This window comes from Danio rerio, chromosome 11, assembly GCF_049306965.1.
Source record: "Danio rerio strain Tuebingen ecotype United States chromosome 11, GRCz12tu, whole genome shotgun sequence".
Taxonomy (NCBI): domain Eukaryota; kingdom Metazoa; phylum Chordata; class Actinopteri; order Cypriniformes; family Danionidae; genus Danio; species Danio rerio.
This window is the reverse complement of record NC_133186.1, coordinates 12,566,456-12,589,951: the sequence shown is the minus strand read 5'-3', so window position 1 is coordinate 12,589,951 and position 23,496 is coordinate 12,566,456. Positions and strand designations below refer to the sequence as shown.

Sequence of the window (23,496 nt, the reverse complement as noted above, 5' to 3'; positions counted from 1 at the left end):
ACACTTGCAAGAGACAATCTGTTATTAAAAAAAGAACACAAGGTTGTTTATATGTGTTTAATTAACCAATTTAACTGTTGGGGATGAAGATTAAAAAGGAAGTCAATGGAAAGTCTGAAAATATAAGCAGAATTAGGGCAATTTTGTGATTTACAGTTGACAAATAAAGTACACAATGTGTTAAACAGATAAAGCCACTAATATACGAGCCGTTGACTAAAAATAGTGTGGAGAATTTAGGATATTCATTTGTTTTCTTTTGGCTTAGTCCCTTATTAATCAGAGGTCGCCACAGCAGAATGAACCGCCAACTATTCCAGCATGCTTTATGAAGCGGATGCCCTTCCAGCTGCAACCCAGTACTGGGAAACACCCATTCACACACTTATACACTACAGCCAATTTTGTTTACCCAGTTTACCTGTACTCTGCATGTGTTTGCACTGTGGGGGAAAACGGAGCCTCCGGAGGAAACCCGTGCAAACACTGGGAGAAAATGCAAACTTCCCAAAGAAATACTTACAGACCCAGCTGGGACTCGAACCAGCGTTCTTCTTGCTGTAAGGTGACAGTGCTAACCAATGAGCCACCGTGTCGACAGTTTGTGAAATTGATTAAATTCTGCCATAAAGCATACAGCAGAGATTCTTAAACATACATCAACATGCAAAAAAAAACCCAACAACACTGATTCCTGTTTGTCTTTCAAAATTTCTAAACTGCTGTGATACAGTTCAAGTAACAAGTTAATATTGTGTTATATTTTTGACATGATATTGTCTGGTTTTGTGATTGAAAATATTAGGCTATGCAACAAAAGGACGTATCAGATCAACACAGCGATTCATTTCTGAATATGACTGGTGTATAGAGTGAACTAAAATTCTGTTACGCATTAAAAAAAGAATAGCTTTGAATCTGCTGACCGACTGTAATTTACAAATTTGTAAATTTACTCGCCATTAAGCCTACTCACACACTCACACACAAGTGTTTCTAAATATTTATGAATTTCTTTCTTTTGTTGAACACAAAACCAGATATTGTTGAGAATGCTGGAAACCAGCAGCCATTGACTTCCATAGTAGACAAATAATATGGCAGTGGCTGTATTTTTTATGACATTGTTTAAAATATATTCTTTTCGAGTAACAATGACAGTTTTGATTTTGGGTGAAACTCCGTTGCAGTGCCTCTCCTCTCCACTGGAGGGCACTACTGAACGGATCACACTAATTTTTCGTGCACGAAGGAGTCCTGAAGGAAGATGGCGGCCTCCATATGTAGGACGTTGAAATGCCTTCAACCAACATCATGTCAAAATATAAAGGTATGAAATATTATAAAGCGACTTTAACGTTGCATTTTTAGCAAACAGAATGAATTTGCAAAGCTCCACATAAAGCTTAAGTGAATGTGAGCCTGCACGCTAAACTTGTCAATTGGATACTTCAGTACATATTTTAAATGCTTCAGTGATTTTATTAACTTGTTTTTAAGCTAACTATACATTAAATTCATAATATTTAACTATTTCACATATACACTATTCACATATTATCGTGTTCCTCGTTTATTATGTATGGTCCAGTACGGCTCGTCTCTGCTGGATGTCCGGCTGTGGCAGGCAGTGCTTCGGGTTCCCGTCCGGACAAAAAGACGCTTGTTCATTCCTCCGTCAGCAAACATTAAATCGAAGACCCAGGACGAGCAGGAGAAAAAAGCCCGAGCTGCCGGTGTGGTGGTCCGACAAGAGTACATGGAGAGACCCATCAACATCTCATGCACAGGTACACATGAGGACCAACCAGCGACCGCAGGGGCGATACCAGAAAACTGGGTTAACTTAATATCTGCAAAACCCTGAGCTTTGGCTTGATTAAAGAGTTAGTAGTTCACCCAAACCTGAAGATTATGTCACCACATACTCATCCTTTACTTGTCAGCTGTCGAGCATAAAAGAAGTTATTTTGAAAAATGTTGGAAACCCGTGTCCCTTGACTTCTATGGTGTTTGTTTATCCTACTGTATGTCAATGTAGGTTTCTAACATTATTCTAAATATTTTCTTTTGTGTTCAACTGAAAAATTAAACTCCTTAAGGTTTTGAAACACTAGAAGGTGAGTAAATGTTCATTTTTGAGTGGTCCATCTCTTTAAACCGTAAACCTGCTTACTCAAGGTATGCTGTTTCCATAACCTCCAAACTAATCTCAGACTCACCCAAGTTTTGTCATCCTGCCAAAGCCTTTTTGTACCAGCATACAAATAAATAAACGCCCAATCTGGCAACACTGTGACAACACCCACGAGTCACCATGGATCAGACGCTAAAATCCAGCCTGCCAGAAAGTGTCTTTTCACAGAGCTGGTTGTGAGCATAAGTTCCACACAATTTTGTCATGTCGTCCCTACGCAATTTCCCAGAGATGGGTTGCGGCTGGAAGGGCATCCGCTGCGTAAAAACTTGCTGAATAAGTTGGCGGTTCATTCCGCTGTGGCGACCCCGGATTAATAAAGGGACTAAGCCGACAAGAAAATGAATGAATGTCCCAACACAAATGGATTAAGTTAACTTTATTGTTTTAAAAATTGAAGTGGATGGAACATAAAATTATTAGGTTTTCCCACAAAAAAACCCATCAGGAATTGTGCTGTTTCACCTCATTTTAAATTAAAAGTTTTAACAAGCAGCAAAAAAAGTTTTTTAGTGTACTGCAAGTAGTACCAGTCAAATATAACAAAATCGTACTGTTGATATTGTGTGTGTTTTTGATCAAATAAATCCAGAAGAGACTAATTTTGATCATCTGCAAAACCTGTCAAGTAAAGCTCTTTAGGGTGCTTTCACATCTGTAGTTCGCTTCATTTGGTCCGGACCAAGGGTAATAAATGATACATTGTTGCATCTTCTGCCGTCTTTGGGTCGTTTTCACACCACACTGCTGGCTTTGGTCCGAACCAGTTAAAACGAACCAAAATGCAGTCATCTGACAAAATCCACATCTCGCATTGGCCAGATGTTGTTGAACATATTTCCTAAACTGCTTATTGATTGGTCAGAATTCACGTGTGGGAAAATGCCAGTGAACTCCCGAAGGTAAACAAAACCTTTTACTCTGGAGGGACGACTGCGCTGGCTGATTGTATCCCTGCTTTAGACAAACTATACATTACGAGAATGAAGCGCGGCTGGAAAACAGTGTTTAATGCATCGCTCGTCACTTCAGGAGGAGGCGTGAATTAATTTAGCTAAACTGCAACATGGTCATCTTGCGGAAATATTACCAACGATCCATCAGGTAATGTTTCCCCCTCTCTCTGTTGGTAAAGCGCTGTCAACAAATATTTTTCCTCCATATCCCATAATGCACAGCGCATCAGCCTACGGCAGCTGAATTAGTCCAAAACTTGCAGTACTTTTTGCGGTTGGACCTGTTTTAGTACGGATCATATTCTCACCACAAACAAACCGCTCCAGGGTTCGTTTGAAAGCGTACCGAGACCACCTCTTCAAGCAGGTCTCGGTACACTTATTTGGTCCGCTTTTGGTGCGCACTCGAGTACGATTGCTGCATTCTCACCTGCCCAAACGAACCGCACCAAAAGGGGAAACAAACTCTAGTGCGATTCAATCGAACTAAATAAGGCAGGTGTGAAAGCACCCTTAGATGTTCACTGGACAGTTGTTAAATGAATGATTCTTGTTTCTTTTTCTGGATGATTTTTTTTATTTATTTTTATTTTCCCCACATGATCCTTTTGTTTTTTTTAGCGGGCATCTATGATCCATATGTTCCTCCTGAAGGAGATGCTCGTCTCTCCACTCTCACTAAAGAAGGTCTGAAGCAGCGTACAGAGCAGCTCCGGCAGACCGCAGCGTCACAGCTGGCGTAAGCAACCCCTCTCCTCACTGTTTCTATATTAACATTAGACTCCAATTCAACTGGAATTATGTTTATGTTTGGCGTGTTTTCCATATTTACAGGATTCGTAAAATAAAGGATTATGACTCCACATTCACCTCTAAAGAATTTCCAGGAATAGGCCAGCAGATCTTCATAGATGCTCATGCAGCACTCACAGAGTAGGAAGGAAATCCTATTTCATCAAGAGTAATCACTGGATTAGATTATTATTTTTTAAATGAAAACCTCTGTGTCATCCTTCTTTTCCTCCTCCACAGATTTAACAAAGAAAAACTTCATTCACTGGTGACGGAGAGATGTTACCCTGTAAGTAGAGACCAAGACGTACTCTAAAAAAAAAAAATTGTAGACGCATGTTGGCATATACACACAAAGTGCAGGATACAACTTGGTGGAGATTAGGGGGATTATGAAAAACCATTAATCGAGATAAACAATTATTGCATCATATACCGCCCCCTCTCCAGCGGTAAACATTTGTTGCTATGCAAAGCTCAGTTCCATGTGAAAATGACTAAAAGCATGTGCTGTATTGTAACTTTGCAGCGCGAAAAACCGCATGCTTATGTGTGTGTGTGTGCGGCGCGCACACACAGTCAGAAGCATGTGGTCAGCATTCGATCTCATTTGACATTGTGACAAGTAGAGCAGAGCACACACATCTAAAGTCATCTTAATGTGAGCGCTTTAATGGTCAAATAGCTGTCGAAACGTGATGTTTAGTGATTATTAATATCAACCCTCATTTGTGGAATAAACAAACAAGTTGAGAATCAAAAGACACGTGAAAGAGAAATCATTAAAGTGACAGCAAGCGATATTCCTGCTGCCGCCTGTTTTTATCATTATTAATCAAACAACAAGGACAAAATCCCTTACTGCTCTTGACTGAAGGACTTTTGTAGCTAAAGTGTTTTTCTTACAGTGAAGATGCTTAAAGCGCAGTTTGTTTCATATTTTTATTCTATTGTATTTATTTCTCTTTCCTTTGCTGGGTGTAAAACTGTATATATGCAGTTGAAGTCAGAATTATTAGCCCTCCTGAATATTAGCAACCCTTTCCCCCTATTTCTGTTTCATGGAAATAAGATTTTTTTTCAACTTATTTCTGAACATAATAGTTTTGATCACTCATTTCTAATAACTGATTTGTTTTATCTTTGCTGTGATGATTTTTAAAAAATATTTTTCAAAATACGAGCATTCAGATTCAAAGTGCGATTCAAAGGCTTAATTAGGGAAATTAGGCAGTTCATTGTATCCCAGTAGATTCTTCTGCAGACAATCAAAAATATATTGCTTAAGGGGGCTGATAATATTGACCTTAAAATGGGTTTCAGAATATTTAAACCTGCTTTTATGGCCTACTCACACTATGCCATCCGTACCGTGCCCCGGCCCGTTTCCCGGATCGTTTGAGAAGTGTGAGTGCGCTGAATCGGGCTCAAGCACAGTTCACTTGGCCGACCCTGGCCCGGTTGGAAGAGGTGTGCCTGAACCCGGTTCACTTGGGCTTTGGTGCGGTACGCTTGTGTGTGAGTGCAAAACGCGCCAAAGCCCGAAACTGAAAGCGAGACGTGACTTTTAAGGGGCTGTTTCATATGGATTTATTAATCATTCTTACTGTTCAGTGAACGCAAACTGCCGTAGTGTATTAAAGACGAGAACTCCTCACAGCACGACAGCTGCGCGCCTTCAGCAGACCTCCTCATTCCTGCAGCACAAGAGCTATATGATTGTTTATAAGCGTCAAAATTGGCGGATCTGTTCGGCGAAATATCTGACTGCGTGTCACTGCATCCCTAAGGACTGTTTGGGGAAATATTTGACTGCATGTCACTGCATAACAAACGACTGAAACGATATAACTAGAGAAATCTCCACTGTGCTGCTGAGTAGGGTTGTAACGGTATGAATTTTTCACGGTATGATAATCGTCTAAAACAATACCACGGTTTGACGGTTTCGCGGTATACGGTATGTTACAAATGTTACAAAATAATAGAACAGTGAAGCAAATTTGACTTTTTCCAAATAATATATTTTTAGTTACTATAAACAACACCACTTACAATTAACAAATAAAAATAAGAAAATAATAAATAATGTGTCAAAGTCCAAATAAAGTCCAAATAAACATGGTGCAAATCCTCAGTAAAAAATAGATATAAATATTTACTATACTATAAATAGTTACATAACAAAACTAGATTCAATATGGATCATCCTTAGGTTTTATGTGCCAGCATGGATATGGTTGTCTATCGATATGGATTTTTATATGGTTGTCTGCAATGCAGACAAACAGCTGCATCTTCATTTGCGTCTTTTGAAAACAGCAAGAGCAGCAGTTCGTCTTTGCTGTGTCACTGTTTTGTCATGTTTCTGTGCTGCTGTGCATGCAAAAGTACTTAGTATGAGAATTATTTCATGAAAAACTTTTTTTTGCGTTTTATTTAGCCGCGCATAAATGTATGCCTATCTCTCATTCCGTGTTGTTCAAAAAGCTTGGTCCACAAACAAAAGCGAAACCTATGCTTATTGGTTGTGATATAGCGAGTTTGAACCAATCTGGGCATGGAGGAGGGACAATGCATCAATGTATCATGTCTGATTTGTCCGGAGACACAGTGACGAGCGTTTCTTTGTCAAATCAGCGTTGTCAAATTTTGATGACGTAACCGCACTGATTCTGGAGCCTCTGAAAGTCCGAATGTTATGTGATACAGCACTGGAAAGCTGAGATTCTCTTCTTTATGTCAATCTTTGAATTGTATGAATCGGATCAGCGGATCAAAATAAATGTTTTGTTATTAAACATTTAAGAGCAATACTTATTTTTAGCCGCGGGCGGCTGTCTCGGTCTTAAAGGGTTAAAACCGTTGATATGCAATTGTTCATGGTATGATAATCGTGCACGTTCAAATCGTGGTAAACCGTCATACCGGTATATTGTTACAACCCTACTGCTGAGTGAGAGAGCGCTTCTCACTGAACAGCGCAGCAGCGATGACGTAAGCGTGCCGAAGCCCGTTTGTGTTGTGATTGCGGGCCGTCGGGGGAGTACGGCCTTATTCTAGCTAAAATAAAACAAATAAGCCTTTCTCCAGAGGAAAAACTGGGAAATATTTGTTTGGTTTGGTGGTGTTTGACAAGGTGCACGCGACGTGTCTGAAGAGACAGGAGAGATGCTGTGGGGAGGAGTGAGAAGGGTGCGCAATGTATTTGAGGACTGAGAGGGAGATGCGCAATTTCCAGAAGATTATCACTCGTTTGCAGGCATCTGGGAGTCTCTGTGTTTATTTGCAGGAGACCCTGGAAACTTCTGGGAGACTTGGGATGTCTGGAATGACCTCCCGCCCTACTCATATTTCTCTCTTCATATAGCCGTATGCCTATTACATATCCATAAAACTCAGAGACCACCTTATTGGATGCAGATCCGAGCTTGATTAGTGGATTCACAAATGCCTAACGAACCGTGCTAAGTGGGCAAACGAGACAGGGTCCGAAACAAAAGTCTAGGTGTGAAAGCACCCTTAAATTTACAAACCTATTCAGCTAATATATTTGCCAACTACTGATTATTTCATATCTCATATCAGCATTCTTTATACACACATAGCAAGTACATATTGGGCCAAGGACGAATGTAAAATGTATAGTGGTTCAATGGCACGTCTATCATTAAGTAGGGCCCGCCCTCTCTGTGGTAACAGCTCAAGGTCAGCACCTCACGTCACGTGTGATTTCGCGGCCGCGAATACATCATTATATTAAGGCAAAAATGACATTTTTAGGTGAATTATACTTTATAAATACTCATTCTCACTTTTATGGACCCCCGCCTATATGTAAAAGCATATCAGTATTTTCTTCAGAGGCCAATGTGTCCTTGTTCAGCATTTGACATGGTCTCTGTCTGTGTGTGTGTTTTTCAGGAGATGGTTCGGGGGAATCGTTATAAGACTCTGCGTTGGCGCTTTATTGAGTCTCTAGAGCCTCCTCGACTTGTTCAAGCTCGATGTCCTGACATGATCAGCAAAGGCAATCTCTATGGTCAGGTCACTGTCCGCATGCATTCTAGACAGGTGAGTGAGACGCTTTCATGTACAGGCCATGTTATACTTCAAGCTAAATCAAAGAGTAAGCTTAATCACACTGGAGAGCTGCTAAGTAGGACAGTGTTTCCCAACCATGTTCCTGAAGGAACACCAACAGTACATGTTTTGGATGCCTCTCTTATCTGACCCATTCATTTCAGGTTTTGGAGTCTCTTCTAATGTCCTGCTGAGTTGATTCAGGGGTGTTTGATTAGGAAGAGGTTGAAAATGTGTATTGTTGGTGTGCCTTCTGGAACAGGGTTGGGAAACATTGAATTAAGATATATTGAAGCTGTGTGAGTTCTGTTATAAAGCAACATTGGGTCTCTTAGCATTAATGCTGCTTGCTTTTTAAGCAGTCTATTATATATTGTAGTGCTGAATTGCATAGTTTGTGCAAATATGTCTGATCATAGTTATTTGGATGCTTTCTTTAAAGGGTTATGAACTAAAAAACAATTTGGTTTAATTCTCATTAATACAGTAGGGGAAATGAGTATTCAACATGTGGAATGCAGGCATTTTTCTCAAAAAACATTTGTAAAGATGCTGTTTACTTTAAATTTTTGCCAGATGTTGTTTACCACCAAAGAAATCCATATATGCAAAGAAAACAAATGTAAGGTGTAGAAATCTGAGCTGTAGAAAGGCAGGGAAAGCCCAGACAGCAGCTGATATCTCTCTAAATGTCTTCAGCAGCCCTCTGCCCTTCATTATTCATTTATTCATGGTGATCAAGGAGAATGAAGATAATGACAGATATTCTGCTCCAAAATAACATTGGGACTTGGGAATGCTATATTGTTAGACTGCCCACTGTTCAAATTACACCAGACCTTTACTGACCGCTACATGTTTTATTTGGAAATGTATTCCCGCACCGCAAGAATTCTGGTCGGGTCCAGACCTCTAGTTTTTGGTCCGTATTCCCCAACCCTGTTCCTAAAGGCACACCAACAGTACTCATTTTCAACCACTTCCTAATCAAACACCCCTGAATCAACTCATCAGAACATTAGAAGAGACTCTGAAACCTCAAATGAATGGTTCAGATGAGGGAGACATCCAAAATATGTAGTGTTGGTGTGCATCCAGGAACAGGGTTGGGAAACGGATTTAGGCTCTAAATTATTTTACATTTTTTCTTCACTTTCTGTAAAATAATAATACATTTAACCATTTTTCCTTCTTGTTTTGGAATGTTTAGCATTTTCAGTGCATTTGCATGGATTGAAAAGTTATTAGAAGGATTTTGAGCTTAACTTACAGTTTTCACCCCTGCGTACTTCTAAACCTCACTTTCACCAGATTTGCTGGCATTATACTGTTTGCTAACACTAAACACTTCAAACAAACACATACTTCATTTTAAAAGTGTTAATTTTTAAAGAAGGACAGAGAGCTTCGCCATGAGTTTGAGTCTTAGAAATGCAATTTTTCTGAGTTCTCTCCTCGTGATGCTAATTTCATCACGCCATCTTTCAGACGCTGGCCATCTATGACCGTTTTGGCCGGCTGATGCTCGGAGATGAGGAAGAGCCCAGAGATGTCCTGGAGTATCTGGTGATGGAGAGACATCTGGTGAATCCTTACGGGCGCTGGAGGCTTCATGGCAAGATTGTTCCAGCATGGGCTCCACCAAAAGATCCCATTATTAAGGTGGAGTTTTCCGTCTTTGTATTTTTTATTATTGAATTTGTGATGTTAAGGACTACATGTTTCATATCATTTTTATCATTACTTGAATTAATTTCTGATTTCAACAGACCGTTATGATCCCTGGACCCAAGCTGAAGTCCGGTGAACAGTTTGAAGATCTGAATTATCAGATACCGAAGCCAAATGCAGTTCAGTGGCATAAATAATGCCTGTACAGATCAATTCCCAGTTATCAAAATAAATAATGCTGTATTTATAACACCTCTTCAGTTTGTTTTCCATCTGCACTTGGACACATTGAATATGTTTTTACATCGTGTTCAACATTTCCATCATGCATGAAAATCAACAGCGCGGAGTTGAAATGTTTATTTCAGAATGCTCAACTCACAGAATATAAAAATAAAGTGTCGGTTTTTACACTGAAAGAAGTTAATGGAAACTTCCTTTTGGTTATTGTTAAAAATTGACTGTTGGTTCTTACAAAAAAAAAATTGCAATACAAAAGCATAGTGTTCATGGTTACTTCCTGCTTTGAAAAGCTAACATTACAAGTACATTCAAAATGACAATAACTGAAACTCAAACATCTAACTCTGGTGGGATTTATTAGTGCAGTCTAACGATCGCCTTTGCTAAAGTCTGTAATTATTTGTTAGAAGAAGCAAATAAATAGGCTGAATTAAACAGTAACACTTAAATTTGATGGTCCATTTGAGTAACAGTAGACTGTCTGCTTAATATCTGCTGATACTGCTCCAACAGACATTTTACTGACTATAGGAAACTTTGCAGGTACATGTCAACTTACACTAAACCTAACCTAACCGTCTACATATAATCTAATGAGAATTAGTTGGCATGTAGATGCAATGTAACTTAAATTCAACAAACTGATCATCAAGATAAAGTGTGACCAATTAAACATGTACACAATGATTTGTTTTGGAAACCCTTAACATTTCGTTTCACATGCTCACACAAGGGGCCTTAAAACTCTACAAAAAAGAATGAAATAATAAAAAAAAACTCATATTTACAGCTTATTAATGGCCATCCAAGAGATTATCCTGGTCCCGCTTTGTTATTGTACATGTTATGGTGTAAATGTTATGCAGTGAACAAGTAAACTGAGTTCTAGTCTTAAACCTCATGACCTTACTTGATTTGTGAACTAATTTGTACTGAAAAGTGCTGTAAACAATTATTAAATCACAACTGGTTCATTACAAACCCAGGGCTCACAAATTGTGGTCGCCCAAAGTACTGGGGCTATCATTTTTCAGTTGGACTACCAAAATCTATATAATCTAATCTATCTAATTGCCCAGCAGGCTATGTAGGTATCTATCTGGCTGGCCACTGCAATAGCCCCGGGACTTCAGGCTGTCAGCTTTTGTGATCCCTGAAATGAAGGTCCAAAATGTAGTTTGCCTGTACCACTCTGAAATCTGGACTTAATTAGAACTTATAGCTTAAGCGGCTTTGACATAATCTACATTGTAAAAGCGCTAAAGAAATAAACAAGAACTGAACTGAATGTCACTTTATAGGGGGAATTTCACCTAAAAATTATTTTTAAAAATCGTCATTTACTCACCCATCTCTTGTTCCAAACCTGACTGATTTCTTTTCCTACTGTCGAACACAAAAGAAGATATTTTGAAAAATGTTGGCAACTGGTACCCATGGACTTCCATAATATTAGTTTTTTTCTGCTCTTAAACACTCTTGATTTCCAGTATGATTCTTATGCCTGCCTTGATCTGAATACAGGTCAAACGTATAGCATTTATATAGTTGTATTTAAAAGTGGAATTGTTGGTCTAAAAGTACGGTAGACACTAAAAAGCTGTTTACAACATTGTCATGAACATTATCCAGGGGTGCGTTTCCGAGAACCATCATTAGCCAACTAAGATGCCAAGTTGTGTGTTTACAAACATAGTCCTTGATTTGGCGTTTCCCAAATTCATCGTTCCAACGAACATTCGCAAACGTGTATGTTTGCATAGATATTGGTACGTTTGCAACTACACCTCTAGAGCTGTGGTATAAATAATAGTTAATGTCTGTGTTCTATTCCCAGTTATCCTCTAACTCTATTCCCTCAGAACGTTCCAACATTGAAAGTATGAATGATTTAAAAAAAAAAAAAAAGATAACACTGAATCCATCTCTCACGTGTAGTTTACTTACAGGGGATTTTTCACAGTTCAGTTTGAGTGATCTCCTCATCCACCACCAGTGTGCAGCATCCAACTGGTCGACGCAACGGCAGCCATATTACGCCAGACCGTACAACACACACCAGCTGATTGGTGGAGAGGAGACTGAGGGATGAAGACAATTATGATATGGGGATGGTTAGGAGGCCATGATGAACAGAGGGCAGTGAGCAAATTTGGCCAAGATGCAGGGGTTAAACCTAGGGGTGTTCGGTTTCAGGTTTTTTGAGTTGACTGATTCTCGACTCCTAATTTTGGATTCACTTGAAATAGCGACAGCAAAAAATCTGCAGTTTAAATTATCTGCAGTCAAATAGTTATAAGTCTATATTATTTACAACATATTTGAATTGTCTCCAAGATTGCAATGTAATTTAATAAATGATCTAAACTTGTCAAAGTTAAAACATCTTTTTATTATCAACATATTTAATAAAAAGATGTGTAACAGTTAATTAACAAATTAAAAAAAACACCCAAATTGAGCCCAAAAACGATTAAATAAAAATCATTAAATAGCCTAAATATCTTCTGAATATGATGTTTGATAGTTGAATACAGAGTACTGAGTAAACAAAATAATCTGGAGTAGCAGACGGTCTGTGGTTGTTGCTGTATTTGTACAGACGTTTCAAACGATCAATAAACAAAATAGCTTTTTAATTTGATTCAATGACTAATTAAATATTAAACCCACAGATTTTTTTAACTTAAATATTCCATAACAAACCTAAAATAACAAAAGCAGTGTGATAGACTGCCTCAAAGCAGCCTATCATATTATTCTCTCACTCTTAAATGTGTTTTTTTAAAGTCTACTGTTAAATAGCCTGTTCCTTTACTTTGAAATATCGCTGTTTGTTTTGTGCTATTTGTTTATTGTAATTAAATTAGAGTGTGTTAGTGGGACAGCATAAGCCTGAAGAAAAGGAGCGAGTTAGACCTGTTTTTGAACACTTAGCCGTGGCTATATTTTTAATTTAAAAATCCTCTTTTTGAAACTTATTTAGTTTGTTTTGAATTGTATCTTAATTTTAATGCATGCAATTTGTATTCATCTGCAAAATAAACAAGAAGAATAGCCTAAATATTAGAGGTGAAAACAAGTGCGTCTAGGGCAAAAAAACAAAACAGGACGACATGTTTTGTCAATAAATAAATCTAGGCTACTTTTGTCATTATGATTAGTGTTTTTAAAATATTTAATCAATTAATAAATTTATTGTGAAACAGGCAGAGATAGCAACTAATAACATCGTAATTTTACCTGCAGTGCTTATGTAAGATGTCATTCCCCTTTAAATTTAAACAAATGTGCTATATTTCATTTATAACACAGCAAACTTAACATCACAGGCAGATCATCTTTAAAACCAAATCGCAAAAGGTTATAGGAATTTAAAAATGAAACTAATTATTTATGAGTACTTGTGGTTGCGAAATTCAAAATGAATAAGTGTTCACGTAGGTCCATTGAGTCAAGGAATCAACTCTTTTGGAGTCCCCATCTCTAGTTAAACCCCTACTTTTTTCGAAGGACATCCTGGGATTTAAATGACCTCGGTTTAACGCTCATCTGAAAGACGGCTCTCACTGAGAAGTATAGAGTCCCCCCATCAATATACTGGGGCGTTAGGACCCATTCAGACAGCAGGTTGGGCACTTCCTGCTGGTCTCACTAACAACTTCCGAGAGCAATCTAGCTTTCCCATGAGGGCTCACATCCAGGTACTGACCGGGTGCAGCCCTGCTTCGCTTCAGTGGGGGACCATGAGTTGCAGAGAGCTAAAAATTAAAATTAACATGATGATGTATATCTGAGACCATCAAAACGAGTGCATGTTTTTACTACAACTAATATTGGATGTTTTTTTCTTTCATCATTATGGGCGTTTAACGATATAACTTACGTGGTTCAAACAATGTATCTACGACAGAGAAACTATGGTTTTGGGAAACACTCGTCACAACAGTCGCGAGTTATGTTGTTGTTTGGGAAACGCACCCCAGGCCAATTTTTCTCTTCACTTAGTTAATTGGTAGTATTGATGTGATGTTTGTTTGTTTTTTACTGAAAATACATGGAAATAAACCTTCTTAATGTTCCACCAAGGAAATGTTGGTGATGTAGGTTTTACAGACAATATTATCTACACAGCCATATAAACACAAATACACACATAACAATACCAAATAAAATGGGGTTTGTAGTAATGTAAGGCCAGAAGGGAATGCGCACCGGAGAGCAGTTCTGTCCTGATTTCAGTCAGTCTCCAGATACAGTTTATTAAGCTGACTAGGGAGAAAATTGCAATAGCAGGAATCCTTCCTTAAATAACAGTCAGTAAAGCATGCCTACTGCTGTGGAGGAACATTCTGCATAAAGCCCGAATGTAACCAGTGGTCCTTGTTACAATGTCTTCCAAGGTATATAAAGCACAATGATACTTCCCTTGTGGGTTACAGGTCTGGAGGGAAGATGAAGGCCTCTGCAGCAGTTTCTGCATCACCATCATCTTCCTCTGGGATTGTCTCCTCCCAAGTGAAGACATCTAAATTATCATGCATGGTTATAGATTCTTGTCGCCCCCCTTCCATTTCCCAGGGACATAATGCATCACGTCTAGCTAGAGGAGGGTTAACCCGTAACTCTTCTGCAGTCTGTGTGTCTGAAGGGTGTGTTCTGATTGTGTCTAGGACAGTTTGACTTGTGCTGGCTTCTGTTGTTGCTGTTGTTCCCATGTTAGTTTCCCAGGGACAGACAGATTCTTGAGCACTTTCTTGACTTTTTGTTGGGACCGTACGAGGGGAGTCTTGTGGCACTGATTGAATCGCTGATGTGTTTGATTCCCATGGACAGACATCTGAACAGACACGATCTTGCTTCTGTAAGGTCTTCACTGGCTCATTTTTCTCCCATGGACAAACATCTGAAAGAACACTGTCTTGTTTCTGCAAGGCCTTTTCAGGCTCTTCTGTCTCCCATGGACAAACTTCTGCATGGACACTTTCTTGTTTCTGCAAGGTCTTGACTGGCTCTTCTGTCTCCCATGGACATACATTTGTACGGACACTGTCTTGTTTCTGTATGGTCTTAACAGACTTGCTTGTCTCCCAAGGACAAACATTTGTACAGACACTGTCTTGCTTCTGCAAGGACTTTACCGTCTCTTCTGTCTCCCATGGACAAACATTTGTACGGACACTATCCTGTTTCTGCAAGGTCTTGACTGGCTCTTCTGTCTCCCATGGACAAACATCTGTACGGACACTATCTTGTTTCTGTAAGGTTTTTACCTGGTCTTCTGTCTCCCATGGACAAACATTTGTACGGACACTATCTTGTTTCGGCAAGGTCTTGACAGATTCTTCTGTTTCCCATGGACAAACATTTGTACGGACACTATCTTGTTTCTGCAAGGTCTTGACAGATTCTTCTGTTTCCCATGGACAAACATCTGTACGGACACTATCTTGTTTCTGTAAGGTTTTTACCCCGTCTTCTGTCTCCCATGGACAAACATTTGTACGGACACTATCTTGTTTCTGCAAAGTCTTCACTGACTCTTGTGTCTCCCATGGACAGACATTTCTACTGATACTATCTTGTTTCTGCATGGTCTTAACAGACTCGCTTGTTTCCCATGGACAGACATTTGCATATACACTTTCTTGTTTTTGATGTACTTTTGCTGACCCCTTGATTGTAGCACTTTCCCTCTCTTCTGACTTTTCAGAATCCCCTGCCTCCCACGGACAAACAGTTGCTTTTTTAGTCATTGAGGGTTTTGAATTGTCTTTTGTATTTGGCTCTAAATCCCAAGGACATACATCAGTTACAGGTGGGGGTGGTTCAGGAAAATCACTTTCTTCTTGCTTCAGTGTTTTACTTGTTTCCATAAATCCTCTTTTCTGAGCCGATTCTTGTTCCAACCGACACTCTCTGGTATTAACATAAATAACCCTTTCACCAGGCTTTGTCTCATTGGACATTTTTATGGATCCTTGTTTGACCTTGGGTATATTTGTATCTGATACATCAGAAGGGGATGTTTCAGGCTTCACTTTTACCTGCTTCTGGATGTCTCCAGGCATGGGTACTTCAACAGTGGTATTGCATATTGTGTCTTCAGTAACCCTTGATGAGTCTGTTTCCCAAGGACAGACATCAGTTTGCATGTTTTTGGTTTGCAATTGCTCGACTTCCACAACCTCCCAAGGACAGACTTCAGACATGCTACTTTGATGAAAAGGTTTTGGGACATCCCATGGACACACTTCTGTATTAGGAACAACTAATAATGACTTAAGTTGTAGCTCAGATGGCTTTAAACCATCGTTACTTGCTGTCACAGTCAATTCTTTCTTGTCACTCAGTTGTCTTTGTAATGCTATATCATTCTGCTTTTTGACCTCCAAGATCACCTCCTCTGACTCCCATGGGCAGACGTGAACTGGAGCAGTATGCTTGGGGCTCCTTTCGGGAGAATCATTTGATGGCAGCCGTACAGCTGTTTGTTTCACAAGGGAAGGTTTTGTTCCTATAGTAGTCATAGCCCGTCTTTGTGTCTGTGGGGTACGTTTGTCTGAAGCTGCACTGCCTGGAGATAATCTCATGGATGTAGACTGAGATTTTTGTAGTGTTCCCTCCCTAACGTTACTTTCTTGTAGGCTTTTCTCTCTGCTCATGCTTCTTGCAAGTTCCCCAACACCCTTTGCTGCAAGGAGATTTTGTGTAGTGGAGCGGAAAGAGAAAACCCGAAATTCTTTTGGCTTGCCAGAAACTGTATGTGGTGACCCAGGAGCACTACAAGATATTGGAGGTTTGGGTTTTGTGGAATCAACTTCTGACTGAATACCATTCCCAGTTTCAATTGCAGGGGGAGAAGGAGGTGGCAGGTATTCCCACGGACAAACGTATAACAATGTTGGTGATGACAGAGCACCAGGCGATTTTGGTTCTTCCTGTGTTGAGATGGAATATGTGACATGTTTTAGATTTTTGGTTGCAGGGAGCTCCTCTGGAACCTCCCATGGGCAGACCTCTGCCTTGTCAAAGGACTCTGACAGCAAGGCACTAGAAGTCTGCCTCTTTATGTCAACATCCACAGTCAGCTTGGGTGGCCTTTCTGCTGGGGTAGGTTTGATAGAAATTGACACATTTTCAATGCTTCTACACGGTGTCACAGAGCGATGGTCATTGCGTTCTATTACACTAAGTGACTTTTGAAACCTGGTGGGCTCGGGAAGTAAAAGGTTAGTATCTAGCGATAGATTGTGGGCACTGGCAGACTTGCAGATCAGCAGTGTTGTATTGATAGATCCTGCATCAGAATGCTGTGAGTGCCTCTTTTCTGTTGATCTTTTCATGGAGGAGTTTAATAAAGAGGCTTCCTTTTCTGGGGTACAATCATAGGCACTATGGGACTTCCGCAGCTTTGGAGAAGGCTGCATTAAAGTTTCATTTATAGTGTTAATACTTGTGGTTTGATGACATTTGTAATAAGATCCCGATCGTGTTATAGTTCCTATTGCAGCACTGATATCCTTGTCTTCACGGCTACATTGTCTGCTCAAACTTTCTGGGATCTCAGAGATACGTTTTATAATAGATCGTCCAATACTGAGACGAGAGCTACGCTTCTTTGGAAGGTGGGGATTGCTGTTTGCCATCCTCTTGGTCTTGTGGACTTCCAGCTGAGAATACAGTTTCTTCAGCTCATCCTGGTGCAGAGGAGAAAAAGGGTTTCAGTTGAGGAAAGTTATAGGGAGCAATATAGTAGGACAGCTTTTGTGATGGCATGTACTATACAAACAAGATGTTCAAAAGACAACGAGTTTTAGGGTCATACTTCAAAACAGGGCAAATTAAGGCAGAGGAGGAGGAGAAGGCTAACACAAGGTCATTTGGTTCTACTGTTTTCAATAATAGAGTTGTCAAAGGCTCTCAGGAGCTCATGTTGGCTCTTGGGGAAGTCTGACCAAGTTCATGTCCCAATCCTGTTACCCCTCTCTTTCCCCTCACTTCCTTGCTACACTATTTCCCATTTGTTGCTCGTAGTTTAGACTGTTTATTTTTATTATTCACCTCAATAAAAGGTGATATCTCTGTTATTAACAGAAGTGTGCTTTTCAATAAGGAAGTGTGAGCACGCGTGTGCTAAAAGGGCAGTTTCAGGCCAAGATGTTTTACCCGAATGTCATCAGGGTCCAAACTTTGGTCACTCCAGCAGTTCGAGGTGAAGCTACTGTTGAGGTAAGAACACGAACGTCGCAAGTCCACCTCATCCTCATATACCTCTGCCGCTATTTCTTCTCTGCCTGGTTGTGACATATGGAGAAACTGCAACAAATAACAATCCTGATTTGTACATGGGACACAAAACATCCTACTGCATGTTAAAAGCTTCTACTTTGCATACTTGCTATTTTACTTTTTAAGAGTAAAACCCTTTTCTTCTAGTACACAAATGGTATTGAGCAATATTAGCCCTAGAGAATGCTTCAATGCAAAGTTTTAAAAATAACCAGCAAAATGCACATCCAAACAACTTTTTGCTTACTAATTTGAATAAACTAGAATTTCAGAATAAAATACAACACATATTTTTGCCATGGTTTCAGTAAGCAAGAAATTTTGATTTTGTTGTAGGAATAACACTATGCTTGTTTTTTCAGGAAGTCATTTTTTTGCATTCCTGCGTGTCAGCCACTATACACTACCTGACAACCAAGACGTACCTAAAGTCTTGTCATTGATCCAAGTTGTAAAAGCAACAAATAATAACTTGACTTCTAGTAGATCATTTGGAAAAGTGTCAGAAGGTTGATTTTTTCCGATGAATCATCTGTTAAACTGCATCCCACTTATCACAAATACTGCAGACGACCTATTGGAACCAGCATGGACCCAAGATCCTCACAGAAATCAGTTAGGTTTGCTGAAGGAAAAATCTTGTTTTGGGGTTACATTCAGTATGGGGGCATGCAAGAGATTTGCAGAGTGGATGGCAACATCAACACCCTAAGATATCAGGAAATTTGTGCTGCGCAATACATTACAAACCACATGAGAGGGCAAGTTCTTCAGCAGGATAGCGCTCCTTCTCATACTTTAGCCTCCACATCAAAGTTCCTGAAAGCAAAGATGGTCAAGGTGCTCCAAGATTGGCTGGCCTACTCACCAGACATGAACAATTTTGAGCATGTCTGGAATAAGGAGGAGGCATTGAAGATGAATCCAAAGAACACTGAAGAACTCTGGGAGTCCTTCAAGAATGCTTTCTTTGTCATTCCAGATGACTTTATTAATAAGTTATTTGAGTCATTGCAGAGATGTATGGATGCAGTCCTCCAAGCTCAAGGGAGTCAAACCCAATATTAATTATTTTTCCACTGCACCATGACTTTATCTTTCATACTGTACATTATTTATGTTAAGTGGCAAGATTTTTGTCAAAGCTAAGTCAGACCTTACTGTTTTAATTAAATCATTTAAAATCAAGCCATGATCATATTTTAATTTGTTAAAATAAGCGTAATCTACAGGCATTTGCCTTTCATATTAGCCATTTATGAACCAAATTATCAACTAGAAGTCAATTTATTGTTCCTAAAACTTGGATAGGCGACAAGAATTTTGTCAGGTGGTGTATCACACAGTTCTGAGAAAAAAAAGGATCTCAATAAACTTTTTTATTTTTTATTCAGTGGCAGAAACACATTGACATCAGCTTAGGCATGCCAGACCAGAAGTTGATGTCACATTGTAAAGAAGCATTGTGCTTCTGTGCAAACATGCTACTGTTGTTTTAGAATAGCTCGTTTGTTGTTTTAAGGAGAATATGTCATGTCCAACTGAGCCAGGTTACTCTCAAGTTTTTTTTTTTTCGTCAATTAGTGAAGCTTGTTCCTCGCCCTTGTTACCACATGCTTGGTTTGGGATTTGTGGATCTGCACATCGATGGATTTTCTCTTCAGTGTTTGGACTCTTAGCAGTAAAATTAAACCACACTGAACTGTCCTGAACTGAATTTAATCTCTGAAAACTGACCTGACGCAGTTTCAATTTACTAGAACTTCTATGTTAAGCTGCTTTGACACAATCTACATTGTAAAAGGGCCATAGTTGTCAAGCACTTTTAGGTAATGTGCAATTTCACAAAAATCTTTTTTTTTTTTTTTTTCGTGTTAAAAACCTCATAAACCAGCAGTTACTGAGACTTTCATTTCCATATGTTAATATACTTCCAACTGAAATGGAGAATTAAGTAGGGGATGGGGCTTTTTATGTGTGTTCTTTCATAGCAAACAAACAGTAAGAGGGGGATGGTTAAGAATATTGTGGCTGAAGCCGTCAAACTGACATCCACAGAGAAGGATCGCATTCTTCCAAATGCATAAGCAGATGCTCAGACTTTGAAGATTACCAAAACAAACTTTTTTTCAGTGGATTAACTTGAACGGATTAATCGTTCACCTAAAGAATAACAATGTGTGTCAGCAATTAATTTTTGTACTTCTTGATTTCACACAAGCACAAGATGATAATCGTATACTAAAGAAAATAACTGAAGATTTACTTTAAAAATCCTTGTAACAATTTAAATGTTACAGATCGTGTAGCATAAATCTTATATTTGGTACAATTTACTTGTTGATATTATGTAAAGTTTACTTAATGTTTAACCTAACTAAACTAAGGTAAAGTTAATTTATTTAAATTAATCAAGTAATGTACAGTTCTTGTTTTAGAAGGAACGTTGCGTTAATCAAATTAATCTTATAGTTACAAATTAGCACATTTGGTGTAACAAAGTTTAATTAAGAATGTATTTCCACTGACCTCAAATGTGTAATTTCACATTATTTTAAGCTAAATTAACCCAAGAGCAAATTTTGTTTAAAAATGCTTACTGGGTGAAGTGTCAAACAAAACTGCCAAGACCCTAAGCACAAGTGCTACTCTTCTGCAAGGTGGTAACGTTAAAACTAACAAACTTACTCAACACTTTTCTTTCTCAACCACACATCCATTATGACATATCTATTTTAAACTTTACTTAATATTACTAAGTTTGCAATGATCAAAGCTATTTAAATATTACAAGTAAATTAATATGATAATATTAACTCTTTCTACTCATTTATCGCATCATTAAATGTGTAAATATTAAATATACAAATTTATTATGACAATAAATTTATTAGATTTTACTACACCAAAAAGTCATTTCTTTCAGTGTATTGTTTTCAAAAATTGACACTTTGACACGTGTAACCTATTAAAACCGAACCATTCCTTTTAATGCCAATAATATTGTGAGAAACTTATCTTTAGCTAATTTTATAAAAAAATCATTTAATCTACTGCAGGGAATTCAAACTCAGTTCCTGGATCCCTGCAGAGTTTAATTCCAACCTTTACCCAAGACTTAAACCATGCAGTTTTTGATAAAGCCTGGAGGACACCTTTAACTAACTACAATCGAATAATATTAAAAAGGATTATCAATACCTTGGGTACAAACAGCAGGCCGAGTGTAACAGTAATAGTGACATGCGTGTGAGTGAAGAACAGCAAGAGCATCCAGTCAGGATGAATTGACGGTCTGGCAAATCTGAAATGACAAAGTCATCAATAGAATAAACTCTTAGAATTAGCTGAAAAGGGATATTTCACCCCAAAAAAAACAAAAAACTATTTGCCATCATTTAAGGCAGGGGTCACTAACCTCAGTCCTGGAGGACCGGTGTCCCTGCAGGGTTTAGCTCCAACTTGCCTCAACACGCCTGCCTGGATGTTTCAAGTATACCTAGTAAGACCTTGATTAGCTTGTTCAGGTGTGTTTGATTAGGGTTGGAGGTAAAATCTGCAGGACACCGGCCGTCCAGGAACAAGTTTGGTGATCCCTGATTTAAAACCTTGATGTTCTTCAAACAAAGTTCTTTTTCATTTTTCGTTTGAGGCCAAAAACAAGTTTGAATGTGACTATACTGTTTTCAAACCTTCTGGAATTCCAGAACATCATGAACCAATAGTAGCTCAAAGGTGTTTAGGAGCCAAAACAAACTCCTCCAAAAGTTTGCTTTGATGAGCTGCCTAAACGAACCTGAAATGAACTTTGTTTTGGCTGGATTTTATTTTTCCATTTCTTTTTACCTGAGCAAATGAAACATGGAGGACAGCAGTAGCTCATTGTGGATGGCGATGCTCATGTAACGTGGTTCATGAAATGCAGAAGGTACAGTCTTCACTGCGCTGCATAGAAAACTCCCCCAGCACAGGAACAACAGCTCCGCTGAGAGAGAAGGACAATTATATGTAAACATAATATGTTTTTTGTTGCAAGCCAGGCTCATTATTAAGTACCGCTATATACATTTCTGGAGGTCGTGAAATACATCCCAGGAGGAACTTTTTTTTTTTTTTTTGCAGTTTTTGTTTTTCGCAAATCCACTACAGGCTGCTGTGTACGCTTTTTCAGTTCTCAGATTTCTCTGGTGAGTGCCATTTGCGACTGCTGTTCTCACATAAATCCACCAGAGGCTGCTGTCAATTGACTGACTGTCCAGCTGACCGATGCCCCCCACCCACCCCCTTTCCTAACCCAACCGATAGTGTTTTCAAAAGCACTGATTGACCCGATCACCCCCTTCCAGTGTTTTCAAAAGCAATCTAGAAAAAGATAAGCTATGCTTTTACCACATGTATATACATACATACATACATACAGGGCTTAAATAATAAATCTGATCCTGCACCTTATTTTACTGATGCCCCTCTTTAACTGCCCTCCTCCCCATCTGCTGTTCACTTTCACTTTCTTCCACGACTCCCCAGCACTCTATTTAATTTTGTCCGCTCTACACTTTCGTCTGCAGTTTGACAAATATTGCTGTTGTTGGGCACTTTTTAAAGTGTGCTTTTGAGGCATTTTTAGTTGAGAATGTAAGTGTTTAGATTGCAACTTTGCAGTTTATTTATAAGGATAGAGCCTATTTTAAATATTTATAATTTTTGAGAGATGACAATTAGCATGTCATTGAGCAGAGCAAAGACGGTTGATGTCCATCCACAAGATGCAGCAAAATAAGCCCTTAGAAAAGAAAAACATCATAATTTCTAACTTAAGCTGATCAAATAATTATTAAACAGGTAAGTGACTAAGTCGATGTCTCTCTTTCTCTTTGTTGCAGTGCTGTATTTATACCATAGTAATTGTATTGTATTGAGTATTGAGGAATGTGTGTATTTTTTGTTGGCCACTCTTTGTATAACCCAGAGTTACTTTTTTGTTGGCCCTCTGTTTGTTTCTCCTGTTTTTGTTACTGCAGACTAGTTCAGTAAAAAGAAAAAAGAAATGCCTGCATGTGTTAAGCGTTGGCTTTTTTGGGGTTAATATTCTGATATCCCGATTGCAACAGAGAAATACTGGGAAATCTTTATGCCGTTCAGCCTTATAATCTTAAAATGTGAGCAAAATCGCCTGTTTTGTCATCACTTTAGACATTACGATAGAGAACTATTCAAACACTAGCTCTAAAGTGACGTTGGTGAATTAGCAACAGTTTTTGC

At 38.8% G+C, this 23,496-nt stretch overlaps 2 protein-coding genes across 7 annotated transcripts in view; one reads left to right on the top strand and one right to left on the bottom strand.

Annotated features, from left to right (window-relative positions):
- Window positions 1–1,218: 1,218 nt before the first annotated feature.
- mrpl45 (mitochondrial ribosomal protein L45) lies at window positions 1,219–10,113 on the top strand. 3 transcript variants are annotated; one of them, NM_200307.2, is made up of 8 exons: window positions 1,219–1,330; window positions 1,592–1,790; window positions 3,888–3,892; window positions 3,988–4,086; window positions 4,186–4,234; window positions 7,870–8,019; window positions 9,517–9,690; window positions 9,798–10,113. In NM_200307.2, exons 2-8 carry the CDS (start codon window positions 1,611–1,613, stop codon window positions 9,894–9,896), a joined length of 756 nt encoding a protein of 251 aa, NP_956601.2. In that variant the 5' UTR covers window positions 1,219–1,330; window positions 1,592–1,610; the 3' UTR covers window positions 9,897–10,113. The 3 variants fall into 3 exon arrangements, with proteins under 3 accessions (NP_956601.2, NP_001315514.1, XP_073771662.1); NM_001328585.1 differs by having other exon boundaries at window positions 3,775–3,892; XM_073915561.1 differs by lacking the exon at window positions 9,798–10,113 and having other exon boundaries at window positions 1,260–1,330; window positions 3,775–3,892; window positions 7,870–8,192; window positions 9,043–9,690.
- The window catches only part of gpr179 (G protein-coupled receptor 179), a 98,503-nt gene continuing 85,051 nt past the window's right edge, over window positions 10,045–23,496 (bottom strand). For all 4 annotated transcript variants that reach the window (XM_073916479.1, XM_073916478.1, XM_073916480.1 and 1 more), the window contains 4 exons: window positions 22,081–22,219; window positions 21,436–21,538; window positions 18,112–18,261; window positions 10,045–17,642 (listed from right to left, as the gene is read on the bottom strand). In XM_073916479.1, the coding sequence (XP_073772580.1) occupies window positions 14,379–17,642; window positions 18,112–18,261; window positions 21,436–21,538; window positions 22,081–22,219 (3,656 nt within the window). In that variant the 3' untranslated portion in view covers window positions 10,045–14,378. The remainder of the gene's footprint in view (window positions 17,643–18,111; window positions 18,262–21,435; window positions 21,539–22,080; window positions 22,220–23,496) is intronic.